The following is a 20,824-nucleotide window of genomic DNA, read 5'->3' on the forward strand; positions in this document are numbered from 1 at the left end:
CTTCTTCTTCTTCTTCATAAGTGCTGTTGAAGTTTTCATTACAATGCAGCTAGTTTATACTCTAGCCTCAACCAAACTAATTAACATAGTTTGCACAATGAACGATGGATATACAGGGGAAATAATCAAGGGAGAGGAAAGGAGAGTAAGAACAAAGGTATGGAGAGATTCATTATTAGAGCAATCAAGAAACAATGATAGAGTAATAAAGGAACAAAAGCTGAGATAGACAGAAGTATATATATAATATAGAAGGATTCTAGATAAAGTTGAAAATACAAAAAAAAAATACAAAAATCGATCCATTTACTTAAACGTAATCTAGTGAATCGCTTTAGCGAACAGTCATTACGATAATCAAAGATTCGCTGATGAAGCAAGCAAAACGCTTCATGAGATATTTTTGGTTTTGCCTAAAACAAATTGAATTAGCAGCGGATGCTTCAAGGCATTTGTCCAATATTCAATGCGACTCGACTATATAATATATACAAAAGATTCGCATTTTGGATACACAATGGCGGTGCACATGGCTAAATGGTATGTATTATGGCTCATGGCAAGCCTTCATAATTTCAAATAATTTTAGTTCATTTTTTGTTTTTTTTTTCGATTTATTTTGAGCGAAAGTTCTTGTGCCGCTTGAATGCCTCGCCCTCGCCTAGCTGCCAAAAAATAATTCTACAAATCAGAAGCAATAGAAACAAGACGACGTCTATTGGTTCCACTCGACTCGTCGGATTTTTGGTCAGTTGGTCAGTTGAGTTATTTCACATAGATTTACCAACAGTTTAGACTGGAGCAGAGCCACCTGCTCGCAGATCCAATAGGAATACATATATACATATGCCATAATAAATGCTTGGACATGATAAAGAAACAAAGAATGTATACACAATAGGCGGCATAAAGAAATTCCTTATAATTCTGAATATTAGAAATTGTGTATATTGGGGCGAAAAATAGCTCATAGAATTTGTTTATGATATTACGATCGTTCGGAATGTCCGAGTGGGCCACATTAATCAGCACAGTTTAAGGGAGATGATTATATATATATATATATATATATATATATAAAAGCATATTAGACTGAAATGTATAATATTAAATGTATATTTGTATATATACATAAACATAAGATATTAGGCCGAACAGCACAAAATCAAATATTTTACTTGGATAATTAATAGAAGTGTGTTTCATATTCCTAAATTATATACATATATTTTATCCGAATGTTTATAGATCTTTGCCGCAGCACATGTCCACTTCTAAAAACCACTTTCGTCTAAGCACCCTTAATATACAGATCGTAGATATATAATGATATATGATGAGCTATATTTGTGAACATTTCGTCATGGATATTGCAAAAATAAAAAAATTCTCTTCTTCGCCTTAAAAGCAATAGAAAATTTTCAAAATTAGTTGTTTTTTTTTTTCAAAAGATTTTCCTAGCTGTATGCCTCTATTTTTGTGTGTGTGTATCTATGTGAGCAATAAAATGAGCTCAAATAATACAATTGGAAGCAGAACTGGGAGCTGGTTGGAAGACAGTTGTAAAATCTACAAAAATTTAATGGCTAAATGTACATTTGGCAGTTGTTGCTGTTGTTGTTATTTTAGATTTTGCTCGAAATGGTATTATGCAATGCACTCTTCACACACACACACACACACACACTTGCGATCGCAGCGCATAGAATGATTTTTCAGTTTTGCTCAATTCGCAAGATTTTCAGCATCGTTTGTTATTTTGGGTGTAAAACACCAAACGAGAAATAAATCAAATCAAATGTAGCCAGAGCCAGCAAACCATTTATATATGTATATATGTATACAGATACAATATACACATATGTATATATACATTTATCTATATGCAACACGCGCTGTGAATTCTTGAGGATGTTTTTGATTTGTATCTGTTTTGCTGTATATTGCGCGTATCTGTCTGTGCGTTGAGATGTCCGTCTGTCCGTATGTCCGTCTGCCATGTTGTTGTCAGAGAGACAGAGAGAGATCGAAGAGTTAGAACCGGGCCAAGGTTACAAAACACGTCAATAAAGCGCGTTAACAATATCAACAACAACAACAAGAAAACAATATTCTATTATTATTGCTTTTGCTTTTGATTTTGATTTTTCTTTTGGAAAACTCACGCACAAACCGAACAACAATTTCCGAGACAGGATTTCGGCATGAAAGAGACGGAGAATTCAAGAGACAGACAGACAGAGAGAGAGAGAGAGCGAGAGAGAGCCGGCGATCACATTGAATATCAATTTGGGGTCATCTAACGATCACGTTCATGATTTGTTGCCATTATTATTATAATGCTTTATATATTCGCTTCGAGATATCGCTCAATTTGCAAGCTTGACAATATAATTAGCTAATTTATGCGACAATTTATTTAGCCAGACTCCGCAGTCAGTCAATTGCGAATGGATCAAACTAATTGGCCAGCATTTACGATTAAATTATGATACATTATTTCAAGGCTTTTCTGTTGCTCTCGCGATTGTTGTTGTTGTCGTTCTTGTTGTTGTAGACACATGTCACCGAAATCTAAAAGACATCTTAATTATAATGTGACCATAACGGTTCAAGTGTTGCGCAAACGCGTGTTTTTTATAATCCAGCAAACGAAAAAGTAGCGAAAAAGACTAAAAAGAATAAATATCTCAAGCACAACGAACACTCAATACCCTACTAATATCTATTGCTTCTATATAAATTTATAACAAAGCTGAAAGCCTGAGAAATAACTTAAATTTAAATATGATTCCAAATAACTTGACTGACCGTGCTAATAGACTCAACTTTTAATGCATAAATTCTCTTTTTGATAATCTCATAATACTCCTTCTACAAGTCTTTAAAAACGTTTCAGCGGAAGCCAAAACAAAATAAAGAGATTGTATTCAGAGGATATGATTCAAACAACAAAAGGCAGCATTTAGACCAAAAACATCAAATCCCTCTCTAGCTCTCTCTATCTTTCTCTTTCTTAACTGTATCACTCTTAGGCCGTGAACTTTGCCTTGTCCGCAGAGCTTATATATTTTATGGCCCAATTAAATAAGAGAAAAACACTTTAATTATAGCAATAATAAATACGTGCGGCCATGCGACAAATTGATATTTTAAAAAATCGCATTATCCTTGAACTAAGAACACTGAAACTGTTGTGGAAAATATGTAAGGAAAATCTACAACATGTGTAAATAAACAAAATTTTAATTTATTACTGTATTTTGCTGCAACCTCAGTTTTTCTCTTCATCGAGTTGAATGTCAACGGACCGCCCCCAAGAGTTTGTCTTTCTGTCTGTCCGTCCGTTTGTCTATCGCATTGGCTGTCCGTCGTTTAATTTGTCATCATCATCATCATTCATAGCCGAAGGTGGCAGCCGTTTTGGATTTTGCCATTGAAAATGGCAGCCAGGTGTTTTGGCTCTGTTTGTAATTGTTGTTGTTGTTTTAGCTGCTGTTGCTTGTTTGCTTGTTGCTTGTTTATGAATGAAAGCCGAAACAAACAATTTTCACTTGTAAAAGAAAGCATACAAGCAGAGCCTTCGCTTTGACTTTGATCAACGAAATCAGCGATGAATTAATTAATTATAATACTTACAGCACATAATAAATGCAATAGAAATTCATTTTTGCGGTTAAACAACAACAACAACAAAAACTATTACTACAGAAGTAGCAGCAGCCGCAACAACAACAGCCGCAGGTAATTCAAGACTTTGCACAGTTCCCATTGTTATTATTGCTGCAATTACAGTTACGCCCTCAGCGCCCCCGACAGCCCACCCGATATCTGATTATGTAGATATTAACATCTGGTTAACAAGTGCGCCGCAACTAAACGGTGAAAATATCTCTTGACTCTTAGCGGGCGCAGCATAATTAAAATCAATTAACTGCAAACAAAAAAGACAGTTACTGCTAAAAGTATGCGCACACGCACACACGCACAGACGAGCCATGACTATTGTTTGCTATAATTGCATATGTTCTATATTTTTCTATGTATATTATATTTGTATATACAATTTTAAATTGTTTTTACCATGTAAATATAGGATTTTTTGGTTTTTCTCATCTTTTTTTAGATTCTGTTGAAAAGAGTTGCTTCAATATCAAAATTTTCCAATACATCTGAGTAAATATTGAAATGTATCTTATTTATATTATAAGCATTCTCTCGCCAAAATACATTGAACTGTCTCTTCTCTTTGTATTTACATTGAAAGGCGCCACATGAAATAAATTTCAACAAAGATTTCAATTTTATTTTCCGCTATGGCTTTTCATTTTTTTCATTCTCTTTCTCTTGTTTTTAAGTATAAATTTTTCATGCGATGTGGCCCAAAGAACAAACGAACGAAATTGAAAGAAAAATGAAAATGATTTTGCGAAAATCTTTTCTATATACAACGCGCATTTGTCTATATCTATATATATATAAGTATATATGTATATAGACATACACATATGTAATTTGTATATACATATATGTGTGTATATTGTATATTTTTCTTGGCATTTAAAAATAGATTTTTTTTTGTATTTTTCTTATTTAATGCTTGCGCCGTTTGCTGTTTGTTGCTATTGTTGTTGCTGTTTCTGCTGCTGTTGTTGTTGTTGTTTCGGGCATTCGACTTGTAAATCGTCGGCTTGCATTAGAAATGTATTTGTTAATGTTTTAGTGGTTTTTGCGGTGCTTTGGAAACCGCAGCGAGAGCACGAAATACGCCGTAACAAAAACCTATTAATTGAACGGATAGCAAATACCCTGCAAATGAATCATATGGTTCTAAACTGCCAGTTCCCGATATACCTTATTTGTGTTAAATGCATTAGAGCAGCTATATCGCAAACAGAGCACTGAAGTCTTATGATTCTCTTTTCCACACCTGCTATTTCCATATGGAGGTCCTATTCCTAGTACGACCGAAGAGGACGACCGTTTACTCTATACCAATTTGAATTTACTTTTGATTACTCAGGCTCACCACATTGATATATAACATGCTCAAAATCATTATATCAAAATCATGATACCCCTTCTATGCCAGCTAAGGGTATCAAAGATGTGTAGCATGCGCCGACGTTCACGGCAGCTGCGACGCTAGCAACGCTGCTCAGTTGGGCGGCGCAACAGTTTCGAAAGCAAAGCAACACCCTGCCACAACCACTTCCCGCACCCGCTCACTTTTGCTACTGCTACAATTCCTGCTGGGGTCGCGTGTTCGCAATCACTGACGTAATGTGCTCCATTTATATATTTCACAGTTTATCATTGATACATATGCCAGAGTGAGACAGGTAGTGTATGGGTTTATATGTATGTAATACGCACCTGATGCAAAGCCGTGAGCCCGTCAACATTGGCCGTGTTTATGTCGGCGCCCTGCTCGAGCAGCTGCACCACCTCCTCCTTGTCGCCCGATAGACAGGCGGCCAAGAAAACACAGCCCGAGCTGAATTTGATCCTGCGGCTGTGCTCGTGGCGTGGAGAGGGAGCGGCTCGATTGGTGTCGGACTCCTCCCAGCGCTTCAGTTGCTCGGCCCGCTTCATCATGGCCGAATTGTTGCGCACCTCTAGCGATGACATTTTGACGGCTTTTTGTTGAGGTGCTTGGTATTAAATAACGGCGCTTGAGGCGCCACACACAGTTGCACTTAAAATTTAATTGCTGTGTATCTTGTTTTTGTTGTTGCTTTTGTAATTGCTATTGTTATTGCAATTGCATTTGCAATCGCAGTTGTTCGCTGCACCGAGAATTTTGATTTGCACTATTTATAGAAAAAAAATTTCCCATTAATTTCGATATTATTTTGTATTTTTGTATTTTTGCTTTTTTTTTTTTTTAGCACTGATCACTTACAAATTGTCTGTGTGTGAATGTCGGTGCTGGTGCTGCTGCTTCTTCTAGCTAATTATTAATTTTCTATTTTCACTCGTTTCGTGCCTACTGCTTTGTGTGTGTTGTTGTTGTACTTTTTTCTATACGCTTTATCAGCTAAAACGGGCGCAACTGCTTGGCGTGTTTTTTTTTATCGTGTTTCTTTTGCACTTCACTGCACACACACACACACACAAACACACTTCGAGACGCATACACTAACGCACACTCACTCACTCGCTCCCGGGAGCAGAGGAGAGTCACACAGCACAAGCACACAAGCACACACACACTGAGGCGCGCATGCAGGCTGGCGCGTTCTCACCAACGGTTTTCCTACACACGCTTGCAAAACAATTTTCGTGTTAGCATTTATCACACTTCTTTTTTGATTCTTAGTTTTCGCTTAACATTAAAAACAAACATTGTATCCATTTGCGCGATGCTGCGCTGCTGCTCCTGGCTGCAAAGAAAAAAAATTGAACCAAAAGTTGCGCGTAAATAAATTTGACATTAAACACAACACTGCCGACGCTCAGCCGCTCTGCTGCTCTGCCGCTGACAACGTTGACGTTAGGGCGCTGCTGGCATTTTGATGTTGCAGTTGTAGTGCAGGGTTGTCGCACTTCGCTTATATTTTAGCACAGAATACGCACAATGGTATAGTTTCAAATATTAATGGGAGCATATAATAGAAAATAAAGAACATTTGTTGCTGCTGCTCTTTACACTTTGTTTATCATTGCACGTATGTTCACTCTCTCTCCGCCTCGCTTGCTCTTCCACGCATACACACACACACACACTCTCTCTTGCGCTCACATACACACGCAATATGCAACACTGTGTGCGTGTGTGTGTATGTTACCAATTTGACATAAATTCAACAGCCGCGACGCTGACGTCGGTACGCGGGTAAATAGAACGAAGTACGCTACTAAAGATGGAAACCGATATTTTCACTAAATCTATTCGTCTTTAATTTATATAATGGGATTTTGTAGTCCAATTATAATACTTAAAAATACTGCGCGTAATTATGTAAAGGTATTTAACAGCGCCTCCATCCTCAAACACACACACGCACGCATACATATGCAAACGTTGAGAAAAATGTATAAATTGCAGTAAAAACTTTTCACAGCACAACGGCATCGAGCCCGATACGAGCACAGAGGCAAACGCACTTACTTTGCTATTCGGCACGCGCAAATTATAGGGCACTGTTTTAGTGCTCAGACGCGTAGACAGTGCAATGCACAATAATTCAATTTATTGTGCATATTTCGGATAAATTTGATAATTTAATTTCGTTCACCAATCCGTGCCATTCCGTGCGGCCACGACAAAGGTTAAAATGAAACTGATGAAAGAGAGAGACAGCGCCAAACAGAGAGAAGAGAGCGACCCTGTCAGTGTGACATGTTGCTGCTCATGGTGAATGCGCGCTGTTTGTGAGCGAAAAATGTGACTGTCGCCACATGTTGCCTCAACATCTACTCATTATGGTCCACTAATACACAGCAGTGTGTACATATGGCAAAAACTATGTTGTTGGGGAAACACTCTTCCAGGGCTGCATTGGAGAGATTCAAATAAATATCGATTTGGCGCGCATTCAAGAGCTGTAAAACGGTGCCTATCGAATCTAGGAATATTTTTCTACCCCTCTTATTTGAATTCTCGTTCTCCCTCTAGCTCTAGCTACCCCCTTGGAGAGCGCAGTCTCCCCAAAAACCCACCACCCAAAAATTATTGCGCAGTTCTCTTCCGCAATTACAAAAGCGTTTGCGTTCTCGTTCCAACCCGCTGCGTGCATAGAAAGCAAAATAAAACTATGCAATAGAAAAACAAAATAGGCTACGCCAGCCGTAAAATTTTCACTGCTAGTCGCACCGTGACACTCAGACCCAACAGTCGCAGTCGAGCACTTTTTGCCGGGCATAATTAACACATTGTACACTTATCTAGTGCCAACAGAAATATAATAATAATAAAAAAAAAAATCAGGGTATAAAAAAAGCAAACAAGTAAAACCAATTAAAGAAAAAAAGTAAAACCGGAAAGTTTTAAACTCCAATCAATTTTGCAAACATTCTCCGATAAGATAATGATGTCAAAATGAATTTGGTGAGTTCAAAATGCGTAGTATAAGTTGTATATCTGTGCGTGTATGTGTGTGTGTCTGTGTGTGTGTAGAGAGTGGCTTTCAAAAGGATATTCGCTTTTGACTTCGCTTCATTCATACGATGCGAAGTCCTCCATATTCCATTTCCCAGTTCCATGCAATTCCATTTGCAACCCTCTCCCTTTCTCTCTCTTTCTCACTTTTCCCTGACTGTCTCTGTCTAGCTTCGCCGCATCTATTTTCGCCTTACATCACGTAGTTTTATGCGCATTGCTTAGCTCATTGCATTTCATTCATGCCGCCTCATCACACCTCCCGCCCCTTAGGTTCAATAGACAACCCGTCCGCCCACTCGCCCATTTGCCCACATTGATGTGAATTGTAGTTTCGCGTTTCGTAGAATATTCCCATTTGTAATTGCCGCCCAATGTCATATTGCTAATTGTTGTTGTTATTCCACATGTTCTTAATGACAACAGCTTTGTCTATTTTTTTTGCTATTTTAATCAGCTGTTACCTCATTACCTAAGTTGCAAGCGTGCTATCTGGTTTTAAAGGCTTTCGAAACTATTATGGGCGGAATTTCTACACTGCTAGAAAAGTTTACAAACCTTTTATCATAAAAACTAGATACATATATATAAAATTTTTAAATATTTTCTGACATCATTCATATTTATATTCTATGTTTTTCTCACCTATTTTTTTCTTATCTAATGTTCACAAATTGATAAGGCTGTCAGCTGCTTTTGAAAGAACACATATATATTTATTTAGCCAAGCATGCTGGTGTGACACTTAATTAATAATACGAAATCGAACTGTAAATGTAGACACAGTTTGCACAGTTGGCTTTGGTATTGCAACTGAATTGCTGCAATCGTAGCCAAGCAGTAGACAAGAAGTGCATTTGCAAGCAGTAAACGACAGCAGAATAAGCAGTAGACTTTCGAATAAAGATTTGCTGCACAAAGATTTTATCTTTAACTTATACATATGTGTGTGTGCTGTTGCACATCAACATGTCTGTATATACATATGTATATGTATATGTATATCATCAATTTCCCGCACGTCTATTGTCCTACTTGTTGGCCTGCCGTCAATTGTTCGTGTTGCGTCTTTGAAGCATTAAGGATCCTGCAGCCTGTTCAGCCAGCTGGCAGCTGTTAGCTGGCAAACGTCTTGTGCCCCGTTCCTGGAACTCGCACACAATAAGGATACGACAGGATCAGGCAACAGCTGCGCGCACCTTTTTTGATCCCTTTCGGCGTTCAGCTGCCGGCACACGTCCTTCAATGTCCTGGGCTCTGATTGAGCCAACCAGTGCCAGCTGCCAAAGGGAGAGGGAAACAGATGTTGTAATACAGGCAAACTAATCAAGTCTCTTAGTTGTTGTTGTTGTTGTTGTTGCTGTTATGACACCTTTTGCAAGTAGCAAATGCGAAATGCGAAAATAAAATCCAATAAGAAACCGGTTTTGCTGCATTTGACTGTCAATTAAAACAGAAACAAAATGTATAAATGTATTACTAAACACATAGCTGCGCAGGTGAGTTGCGTTTGTATTTGTTGCTGACTAACAACAAGAACAACAACAACAACAACAACAGCTACAACTACTACTACAACAATCAGACGTGAGTGCAACAACTTTAAAAGGCCTTGCAAGGCCGTTTTTATAGCAACATTTACCACAAGAGTCGAAGCTCGATTCTGATTGGGTTTTGCCTGATCTTTGAATCTGCAGAATTATGGAACGATTTTCGTATGCTCACAAAAATAGAAAAGATTATCCTACTTGGCAAGCGTCTAGACAGCGTTTACATTATTATGTTTCTTTTTTTTTTTTTTTGAAAATGCGTCGCGACGTCTCGAATGTTAATTTTAGCCACGTTTTATTTATAAAAACAAAAGCAAACAGAAATAACAGAAAATCAAAGTTCAAATTTTGAAACTGCAACGCTTTGGTTGCTAAATACATGACTCGCACTGTAGTCTGCATTTTTGCTTTATTGCAACTTTTTTTTGTATTATTTATTTATATAATTTAATTCTAGCCAGCTGCTTATTGTGAGTGTGTGTGAAATGAAAGAAAATACGTGCTGGCATTTCCTTTCATTAAATTTTACATATACATATATGTATGTATATAAAAAAAAACCCGCTTAGCAATAGTTATTATCGCACTAGCTGGAATGAAATATGAGAACAAAGGCTATTTTTTATTATTTTTTTTTTATGAGATAATAACTCAAAGAATATACGCTATAGATCAATTATGGATTAATTGAATTGTCATTCTTTAAATTTCTTTAGTATAAAAATATATATATTTTTAAATAATTAAATGATAGATACATCGCTTTTACTTTGGGTAATTGAATATTTATAGTATATTAGACATTTAACCATAATTATTGCAATCCATTCTGGCATTTAGCGCTTCCGAGAATTATTTAAAATAGTATATAAAATATAACTAAGGTTCAATTATTTACAAGCATTCCTCCTCTGTTTTACTTTCTGGCTAATCGTCTATCAATTATAATAATCATAGTTAATTAATGTGCTTAGTATCTATATGATATATGATACCTTATTCTGTGGGTATTCTCTATAAACTGGTTACAATCATTGCACTTGATAAATCAATGTACTACATCCTTACATAACAGCATGTATACATCTAACATATATGTATGTATGTATATATATATTTTCTATATACACATAGTACACATACATATGTATGTACATAAGTGCATACTGCTATATATACCTCTTTATATATACCTATCGCTTATCGTCTACGCTCGACTTGTTTATATAGAAATTAATAAAATATGACCATGGAACATTATCAGCTCGGTTGATTTCGTGGCTGTAACTTTTATCGCGTTATTGATATTATTTGCAGCTGCCAATGTCTAAAATAGAAATGTAGAAATGTATACAATATTTAAGCCGGGCCCAGGACAGGTAAGCGAGTGCAGTGGAGCATATGCATGTGCAGGCAGTCACATACACATTCACACATAAATATATATATGTACATACCACACGGTAAATACATCATAAACATAAAAGCAGCTGCTGTCGACGTCGCTCTGCCGGCGTCGCCGTCCGTGTTAGCGTCTGCGTCTGGAAGGTGCGCGTCAATGATGGGCTGCAACGACGTGTCATGCCGGTGCATTGACACGCGCCAAGAGTCAAAGACTGGACGAGGCCGATGGAATTGCCCGGCGCATGCTCCTGGGCCATGGCTAAAAAATCAATGATCCTAGACTGTTGCAGTTGCAGGCGAGCCACCTAACGCTGGTTGGAAAAGGATAACTGTATTGCAGCAGTCCTGTTGTGCGGTTGTACGGTACGCCATCTTGCGTACTAATACTTGCCGTAGTAGAAGTTGTACGGGTGTATTGGGGGCGTCATTGTGAAGCCAATGCAGCCAGCCATCCAGCCAGATGAGAGAAAAGCGTAGCGGGCTGGCAGCCTCATATTCTATATGTATGTATGTATGTACAGACAGATGTCTATATGTATGCAGACATACAAACATACATACATGTGTTGTTTATGCTTTTCTGATGGCAAGCCAGCACAATAAGCAGCAATAGTTTTTACTGAAATATCACTTAAATGTTTTTGCTCCTTTACAAATTAACAAAATTGCAAAGTTCCAAGAAGTGCAGCCAAAAAACATGTAAGAAAAAATTTTCAAGCAACATCTGTATGCTGCCTGAATGCATATACATATATACGTGTGTGTGAGTGTGTATGAGCACACGTACATCTGTTTTTCTCTCTTTCAGTCGCTCAGCATTTGCTGTTGTCGGGGTTGCTATCGACAATGCTTGTCGGTTGCCTTGCCTCGCTGCTTGACGCGTCTGGTCTTTTCGTGTCGTTCGCTTTGGCTACAGCCGTTCGTACGTTTTCGGTTCATTTTCAGTTCAATTTCGAAGCTCGAATAGTAAAGAAGCTATGGATACGCAACAATTTTGATCACTTAATGCATTTAGAAATTCACTATAAAAAGTAAAGAAGAAAAAAGTGTTTTGATTTTGGTATTGCGGTCTCCAATCTAAATTGTGATATTGGTAGTATTTTAACAGCAACAAGAAAGCAAAATAAAATAAAAATACATACAGTAACGTCTGCGTCTCTGTACTTGTGTGTTTTTCCGTTAACGTCTTCGTCAATTCGTCTCTCGGAAAGAAACAAATCAATAATCGTAAAGCAAGACAAGCAGAAAGTACAAAATCATCTGGAATCTCAGCAAAGACTATAATATTAAAAATAACTAGAAGTGAGAGGAACTTGAGTTTTTCAATAAAAAGAGAAAAATTGTCAAGGTGAGTCGGAGTTGTATTTTTATAAGGCATTTAAATTAACTTGAATTTAGATATAACCCCAAAAACGAAAACGTGACATCACAAAGCTAAAGCTGTTTTTTTCCTCTATGTATGTATGTACATATATATATGTATATATGTTTGCCTGCACAATGTACATTAATTAAAGCTACAGCTTACAAATATACAAAACCACACACGCGCACACACACCATCAAACGAGGGCTAGTGAGTATTTTGTTCGTGCACAAGACAAAACAGAAAGAATCAGTTTGCCTTATAAACAAAAAATAAATTATATCATCGGATTTGAGTCATCTAATTCAAAAATTCACTTTTAGTGTATAAACCAGAATATATAATTAGTAAACTCGTAAAATCTTTAATCGACATAGCTTGAAATATGTTCATATAGAGTAAAACGATTTTGACAATTTTGCCGGGTGTGCAATGTTCCCGTTTTTGTTCTCTCGCTCTCGTACATTCGTTCACCACTCGAGAGGCGAGAGGTCGTTTGCGTAAAAAGATGGCGGCTACAGAGTTGCTAAATGTTGCTTTTGTTGATTTTATTCGAATTTGTTTACAAAATTACATTTTTTATTACTTAAAATTGTACCTTGTGAAATGTGTTTTCCATTAATATTAAGTAAAATATGACACACTGTTTACGTTAGCATTTGTGACTCTTAAAGCAAATATTTTGAAAATGATGGCAACTCTTTCTCATTGTGAATGATATCAGCACTGCTGGCGCTTAAAAAAACATTCGCATTTATGTGAAAGAGAAGATTGTTTCCAAAAGAGAGTGTGAGAGGAGGGGATATCGTGTGAGTACCGACATATACACAATGCCAGACACTTATTTGTTTTCGTTGGAATTTTTGACTACGCCATTTTTGGCGTTGTTGTTGTCTATATATTTAACCGATGACTATAGTATGCAAAACAATGTTGCCCAATTAATATTTTCAGGCTAGAAGGTCAACCGCTATGACACACGATCAGCTATCGAACTTGTTCTAATTAGATTAATTATTCTGTTTACATTCTGGTCCTCTCACTATTTATTATTTACGTAGTATTTTTACTCTCTCACATCATTCATCATAATAAACATAGTTTGTTGGTGATGACGCGTCATTTCTGGCTCCACTTTTTACTACATCCGATGAGTGTGTACACACACTCACACACACACACATGCACATACTTCCTTTACACACTCATTTAATCCCCCAAGCCCTGCAAAGAAGTATTTAGAGTTTTTCTTTTTCTTTGCTTTGTTCCTCATTTCCGTTTGCAGCGGAAGTGGTTCGCTCATGCGTGCGCCGCGTTTCACTCTGCAGCAAACACATAAACCATGGCCAAAGAGACCAAGCCAAGCAGCCATCGCATTGCATTGTTGCCAATTTTCACAGTGGCTTGTGAAGTTTTTATGCTCCACTGCTTTGAACTTTTGCGCTCGATTCACAGAAGAAAAAGAGAGAAAGAAGGAGAAAGAGAGGGCAGAAGAAAATAAATACAGCAACAAAGAGAAAGTATCAACTCAAGCTTTTTCAGCTCAAGCTGGGGCTACGCTTGATTGTTATTGTTATTGCAATAACAATAAAAACACCCGCACCAAGCCGACGCCTACGCGGAGTAGAGCCCCGGGGCCAACGCTGGTGGTCGATGGTATACCCATACCTTACGCCTACGCTCACAATGCTGAATTGAACTGAACTGTTGACTAGATTTTCCACGCTTTTCACCAATAAAACGATAGATAACTCCGCTTAATAAACGATTCTCACGTATAGCTCGAAAACCAAGGAAATTCTGTAAAGTAGTTTCGAGTCTTTTCCTTTTTTTTTTCTAAAGATTTCATATTGTCTTTTGTGTTTGTCCCTTTGCTATCGCCAGCAGACGCGACGGCAATCAGCATGAATGGACCAGGGCGCGGCGGCCCTTGAAAGAGATATAAATGGGAAGGAGTAGGAGAGGCTGAAGAACAAATGCTGGCAGCAGAGCGCTGTAGAAATGCAGAGATGTAGGAAAAATTACTTTGGAATTCCCGGAATTCTCTGGGCTGAATCATCTCGAATGCGAGACGACCTTTGAGTCTTGGCCGCGTGAAAAACGACCTTTCATCCATTCTACACACTAACAAGGCGCATTTAATGCGTGTGTCCGTCTGTGTATATCCATAAGTGTGTGTGTGTGTTTTTCATGAGAGCGTACCCACATTCCAAGTCTCATAGATGCTGCCAGTTAGATAGAGAGAACACAGCACGACTTGACTTTGGGTTTGAGATGAAGAACAAGACTATGGGCAACGGGTCTTTGAACTGAGCCGCCGTTAGGTTTTTGGGCAATCGATCAATGTTCAATATGCGAGAGAGCGAGACAGCGATTGAGACATAGAGACAGAGAGAGAGAGAGGGAGAGCGCAGTAGGCCGCGCTTTAATGCATTCCTCAGCAGCTTGCAGCGGCTCAGTCGCATTTATTATGATTACGGATGATATTGCCCTTTGTTGGGCATTCTTTAAGTACATGGACAACCATCCAGCCAGCCAGCCAGCATCTTGTGTATTTTATTATTATTATCGACGTCGTCGTCGGCGGTCGTTTCGTTCTTGTTGTTGTTTTAGTTGCTGTTATTGCTGGCTGCTGCATTTCTTGGAAGGACACACAACACAGCACAGCACATATACGCACATCATATTCTTTGTGCATGTGTGCGTGTGTGTTTGTGTATTCTTGTTGGCGTCGTTTGCTTCTTCTCCCCATGTCCTTCTCCACTCTGTACTTCAAGTTCTGCGTGACGACGACTCATGCTTGATTGTCGCTCCCTCTCCTTATTTCCCTCTCGCTCGCTCTTTCATTTCATGTTGCTCCACTCGTTCGTATCTGGTATCACCGCATTCCAATCTCAGTTTAGAAGACAACAACAACAGCCGAGAAAAAAGAATGGTAAAGTGTTTATAATAGTTTCCCACAGTCTGAGGTTACACACACACACACACTCAGAGAGATACGCTCACATAGACATTCACACACACAGAGTAGAGACCTTTGCTGGCTGCGGTTACCTTCACTTACAACACAGCATTGAAACTCCAATCCCCAAGCCCAGCTTTATAGCTATGCTTGGTTTCCAATCAGAAAACCAGCCAACTTCAGTTGGTGTTGTTTTGTTTGCATTTTGCGTGGCGCAGAGCAGAGTTTGTAGAAAAGTTGTTCAACTGCATTCCAATGCGCGCCTCGTTGGGTTCGTTTGGTTTGGTTTCAGTTTTGGTTTGGCTGTGTTGCATGGGGCGCACTCTGTTACTCTGTTTGTTGCCTTGCCTCCTGGGCTCTAGCTGTCTGTCTGGCCTCTGATTATGATTTTTCTTTGCTTTGCAACACAGTCAGTCGCTCTGTGTGTGTGTGTGTGTGTGTGTGTATGAGTGTGTGTCTTTCCACTTTGGTATTTTCCTAGGTTCTCATGTCATTCATGCGCCCGGGAGGCCCTTTTCGGCACAGACGCTTCTGCTCTGTCAGTTCACATTTGTTGCTGCACTCAAGCGCATATGTTTACAAATTAAAGTTTAATTTGTAAATTTAAGTTTATAAATTGTTTTTGAAAATTAAATCATTCAAAATACTCTAATATTGTGCTCAGCCAGCTGCCTTATCGATATATTTAGCGCGAATATATAGCATATGCCACTGCAGCCCTGGTAAGTGATTGCATTCATGCATGATAAATGCAAATATTTTTGACATATGGCAACACTATTTATCGACTGCTGACTGCTGACTGCATATTGAACTTTTGCTTGCATTTCCTGCTAAAAGCAATGCATTTTAAACAAAAACACAAAATGCCAAAGCGTTTACATTACAATTGTTAATGGGCATGCGTTCCACAGCAATAAAAGCAACAGCAACAGCAACAACTACAAAAACAACAGCAGCGAGCAGCTGTAATTGCAAGCTTCTGCACTTTGTACTTGGCAACAACAACAGCAGCAGCAGCGCAATTGAAGCAATGCGGCAGCAGCAACAACAACAATAAGAAGAAGAACTGTAGCAACCATCCAGCAGCATCTCGAAGCTATCATCTTTGTCTGATTCTGTATTGCTGCCGCTGCTGTTGTTGCTCCACTTCAAAAACAATGCGCAATCTCTAGGGTAGAGAGAGAGCTCCAACGTCTCGGCCATTTGTAATTTACAATTGCTTTTGTTTTATTTTATGCTTTTATTTGTTTTGCATTTGGTGTGTGCGCCCGTTTCTGTTCGCGTTCTTTTTTTTTTTTTTTTTTTGCACTCTTTCTTTGCACCCAACCAGTGCAACTGTGTTAAGTCTGTATGTGTGTGTGTGCGCCCGAGTGTGTGTACGACTGTATACGTGCATAGTTGTTTTTCCATTGATGGTTTTGGGTGCCTATTGCTGTTGCAGTCGCACTCGCTGGCCGACAAGGCAGCGCAGTCATCGTTGCACTTATGCTGCACTGCTTTTTTATGCTGTGGGGCGCTGCTTGCGGCTGCTGCCGCCGCCAAGTCGTTTGACTGCATTCCATTAAAACTTTCTCACAGTCGGGCAAGCTGTGAGCCGCACGGCGAGTGCTTGGCACTGCCCCAGCTCCAACCAACCACCCAGAGCCCCCTTGTCCTCTCTGTCTCCCGTTCGATCGCCCTCTCTTTCTGTTTTTCTGTCTCTCTGCCGCAGCAGCAGTCGTTGCCCCGTCGTGCTGCAATTGTTTGGCGTGTTTGGCTGGTTTGTGGCTTGGCTTGCTCTGCCCTGGCTTGGCTTTAAATTTGGACTTTGTACAATGTCCCGACACGGCGTTCGTGCTTGCTGCTGGGCCTGCCGCCTGCCGCCCATCCCGTGTGCCCACCCCGCCGCTTGTCGTGAAGTAAATGTCGAAAACGGCTTACAATCTCTTTGGAAAGACCACCAAAACAGTTCAACGCCAACGGCATAGTTAAACTATCGTTCATATATGTATGCACCAGAGAGAATGCATACGAGTCTATATGTCCATGTATTTATCTATCTCACTAAAACTGCACACGACTCTTGACAACACTGATAATAGTTGAGCTCTGATTGTAAGGAATAGACATTCCTATAAAAAATTACCTTATCTTTAGAATGTACAAAACAGAATGAAATGTTTTGTTTTCTATCTATGATACTTCCGATTCTGTTTTTCCTATTATTTGCGTCATTCTACGTGCATTTCATTATAATTATATGGAAAGCACGTTGAGTCAGGCTGGAGCTTATCAGACCACCTAATAGGCGCCAGTCGTCCACTAATGTGCGCACGTCATGGTGCATAGCCAAAATGTTTTTATCTTCTGTTTTTCAATCGAGCAGCTGTGTGTGTTGACTGCTGCTGCGTGGCTTATTGTGGTGCTGGCTCGCATCGGCGCATTGCATCCACACGCAGTTGTAAGATAGCGTACACTACGCTACGTTTGCAGCATGTTGGATACAACCCCATGAACGTCTGTAAAAAAAACTACCCCCGTTCATTAGATGTTGGTGGCGCGAGCGAGACAGCGCTTGCTAGACAGTTTTCCCATATTTTTTTAAGGGCGGCTTTAAAGTTCATTGTTGTGCAAAGATTGCAAAATATATACACAAGCATAGGTAAATAAAGGAAAATATATAAATATATACATTATTTATTTATTTATAGAGCATGAGCTTATTGTTTATTTATCACAAATTTTGTCTGCTTACGAATCGAAAATGGATCGATTTATAAGTACCAAAAATGTCAATGATAAGATTTTGAATGTTATTAATCGTTTCTGACATTTGCGACAAATAACAATTAAAGGCTATTTTAATTTGCGGTCAGAAATTATGAATTTTTAAGTGTTGACATTTGCTTTGTTTAAATTTCTCGAGTAATTTTATGGTTAAATTAAAAAAGTACTCATGGGGTAGCTCAGTCAGAGCTCAGCTGTGAGGCGGCGCATGCCGCTCTACTGCCTTCGCGTAAATCCCACGTATTTCGTGATAATTCTATGAAATTTGTTATCTAAGCGATAGCGCTATCTTTTATTGGTAAAACCAATATTAACGTGACCGTATTTTGCTTTCTTTTCTAGTTGCAATTTGAGATTGAAAGAAACAACACATCAACAACAAACAGTGACAGTTCTTTATCATCAAGATGGCGAATATAGCAACGCAGCCACGGTTCACCCTTTATGCACCTGCAACATCAACAGCCCTGGATCAGGTGGACAACAGCACGAACAGCACAGCAACGCATCTGCTCAAGTCGTTCGTCAACAGAATGAATGATAAATACCATAGGGAGGACGAGCGCCTTAAGACGTTCGAGACCTGGCCATTGCCCTGGCTGGACAAGAACGTGCTGGCACAGACTGGCATGTTCTATACGAATGAGGATGACAAGTGCAAATGCTATTTCTGTGAGGTGGAAATCGGTCGTTGGGTGCACGAGGATCATCCCGTGAATGAGCATCTACGTTGGTCGCCCAACTGCCCGCTTCTGCGCCGTCGCACCACCAACAACTTGCCTATAAACGCGGATGCCTTGGATCGCAACCTGCCACAAGCCAGCTTCGATGTGTGCGGATCAAATGATACATCCTCGTTGGATATACGCGAGAATGCCTACTCTGAGGGCTTACCCTCTATACAGTCGACGGGCTTGAACAGTTTTCAGCCAGCGAGAGCTGCCAGTCTGGGCTCGTCGACAACACCAGCGTCAACGAACAGCTCGAGTGGCGGCAATTATTTTCCCGAGTATCCAGAGTATGCCATCGAGTCGGCACGTCTGCGCAGCTTCGAGGATTGGCCGCGCAACATGAAGCAGAAGCCACAGCAGCTCGCCGAGGCGGGTTTCTTTTATACTGGGGTCGGCGATCGCGTACGCTGTTTCAGCTGCGGCGGCGGCCTCAAGGACTGGGACGACAACGACGAGCCCTGGGAGCAGCATGCTCTCTGGCTGGGACAGTGCCGCTTCGTCAAGCTGATCAAGGGTCAGCTCTACATCGACAGTGTCGTGGCAGCAGCAGCCGAGGCAGCCAAACAGGATCAGGCGAAGGAGCAGGAACAGGCGCAAAGTCTAAACGTCGGCTCTACGCAAAGCTCAGCCAGCAGTACTATCGCTTCATCAGATATTGCTCCGGCTACTGCTGGTGCTGCTGCAGCTGTTGCTGCTGGCGCTGCACAACCAGAGGTTGCGGCCAGCGAGGGCGATGTGCCGCCAACAGCTGCCACACGCATCTACAACAAAATTGTGGCCCATTCTGCAGCCGACTCTATGGGCACGGGCACGGCGACGTCAGCGCCTGGCGCTCCAGTTATCGTGCCCGAGGAGAAACTCTGCAAGATCTGCTATGCGGCCGAGTACAACACCGCATTTTTGCCGTGCGGGCATGTCGTGGCATGCGCCAAGTGCGCCTCGTCCGTGACCAAGTGCCCGCTCTGCCGGAAACCCTTCACCGATGTCATGCGTGTATATTTTTCTTAAATGGCATCGAGTCCACCATCCTAACCTATACTGGACGTCCGCAGGAGGCTAGCGCGGCCAATTGTCCTGGCCGTTATCTGAAACAAAGCACCACCCCCCGCTCGCCATCACAACAGCCAAAAACGCCGCCGCCTCGGCTGTAACGGCCAGCCGGACTCGTGGATTCATCCTTAAGTTCAGCTGGCCGTTACACGACAAATGATGTGGACACATTAGTCTAGAATGTATAGTTGTACTAAAGTTTAAATAACATAATATTCGTAATAATAAATTACTTTCGGCAAACACTTGATGTTTAATATATATATTACATAAATGTACTACATAAATTTGCATGGGTTGCCCTAATAATCTTATTTTTTTCAAATAAACCAGTAATTTATGTATATTAAAAACGGATAACATAATATAGAGAGCTCTATTATTCAAAACAAATATCGTTGTTTACTTTTTATATATATTTATATAGATCCAACAATAATGATCAAAGATTGCGATTATCTGGAAATTTCGAAGAGGCCCCACCTTGCAAGAGGCTGCCATAAAATGATACCAAAGTTGTATTACTCGCGCAATAGAATTTCTATATTGATTTTGCACAAGGTTGAATGATATATAAAATGTATATGGTCAGTATATTGCGTATGAGCAGGCTAAGGAAAGTGCGCTTTACGGGACTGGCCAACAGAATGATATGGCTGTGGCCTAGAGGAGGGCAGTATTTTACGTGGATATTTGCTAAATCAGTAAAATGGGAAATCATCGTTGATTTATCACTAGATCTAGTTGTAGCGAGTATCACAGGAATATCTCAGTCGACTCTTTCTTGTCGATATCCTGATCGATAATGTATCATTCTCAATCCGTATACATGTGAGTTAGACGTTCCTTATTTAAGAGCCAATAAACTTGTTTAACCACACAATGTTT

General features: G+C 39.8%; 2 protein-coding genes and 1 long non-coding RNA gene across 30 annotated transcripts in view; 1 reads left to right on the plus strand and 2 right to left on the minus strand.

The window, feature by feature from the left end:
- The window catches only part of LOC6581829 (protein phosphatase 1 regulatory subunit 12B), a 30,108-nt gene extending 22,813 nt beyond the window's left edge, over nucleotides 1-7,295 (minus strand). For 7 of the 25 annotated variants that reach the window (XM_044010095.1, XM_044010094.1, XM_015162078.3 and 4 more), the window contains exons 1-2: nucleotides 7,115-7,295; nucleotides 5,377-5,813 (exon numbers count right to left, since the gene is read on the minus strand). In XM_044010095.1, the coding sequence (XP_043866030.1) occupies nucleotides 5,377-5,631 (255 nt within the window). In that variant the 5' untranslated portion in view covers nucleotides 5,632-5,813; nucleotides 7,115-7,295. Of the gene's footprint in view, nucleotides 1-5,376; nucleotides 5,814-5,905; nucleotides 5,946-6,347; nucleotides 6,387-7,114 lie in introns of those variants that run through there. The other 18 variants (XM_015162077.3, XM_015162085.3, XM_015162084.3 and 15 more) reach the window with 6 other exon arrangements.
- A 506-nt stretch (nucleotides 7,296-7,801) lies between these two features.
- LOC6581830 (death-associated inhibitor of apoptosis 1) lies at nucleotides 7,802-20,329 on the plus strand. Of its 2 annotated transcripts, none has more exons than XM_015162088.3 (2): nucleotides 7,802-8,053; nucleotides 18,498-20,329. In XM_015162088.3, exon 2 carries the CDS (start codon nucleotides 18,563-18,565, stop codon nucleotides 19,892-19,894), a length of 1,332 nt encoding a protein of 443 aa, XP_015017574.1. In that variant the 5' UTR covers nucleotides 7,802-8,053; nucleotides 18,498-18,562; the 3' UTR covers nucleotides 19,895-20,329. The 2 variants fall into 2 exon arrangements, with proteins under 2 accessions (XP_015017574.1, XP_002007552.1); XM_002007516.4 differs by lacking the exon at nucleotides 7,802-8,053 and adding an exon at nucleotides 12,008-12,406.
- Nucleotides 10,256-11,908, minus strand: LOC26528278. Of its 3 annotated transcripts, none has more exons than XR_004364329.2 (3): nucleotides 11,620-11,908; nucleotides 11,112-11,555; nucleotides 10,256-10,981 (listed from the first exon to the last, which is right to left on the minus strand). It is a non-coding gene; the product is annotated as an uncharacterized LOC26528278 (long non-coding RNA). The 3 variants fall into 3 exon arrangements; XR_004364328.2 differs by having other exon boundaries at nucleotides 11,616-11,908; XR_006357659.1 differs by having other exon boundaries at nucleotides 11,112-11,908.
- Nucleotides 20,330-20,824: the final 495 nt, after the last annotated feature.

Source organism: Drosophila mojavensis, unplaced genomic scaffold (assembly GCF_018153725.1).
Source record: "Drosophila mojavensis isolate 15081-1352.22 unplaced genomic scaffold, ASM1815372v1 contig_74, whole genome shotgun sequence".
Lineage (NCBI taxonomy): Eukaryota > Metazoa > Arthropoda > Insecta > Diptera > Drosophilidae > Drosophila > Drosophila mojavensis.

Coding starts and splice junctions, on each gene's coding strand:
- LOC6581830 (XM_015162088.3), top strand. CDS start 18,563: ATGGCGAATATAGCAACGCAGCCACGGTTCACCCTTTATGCACCTGCA.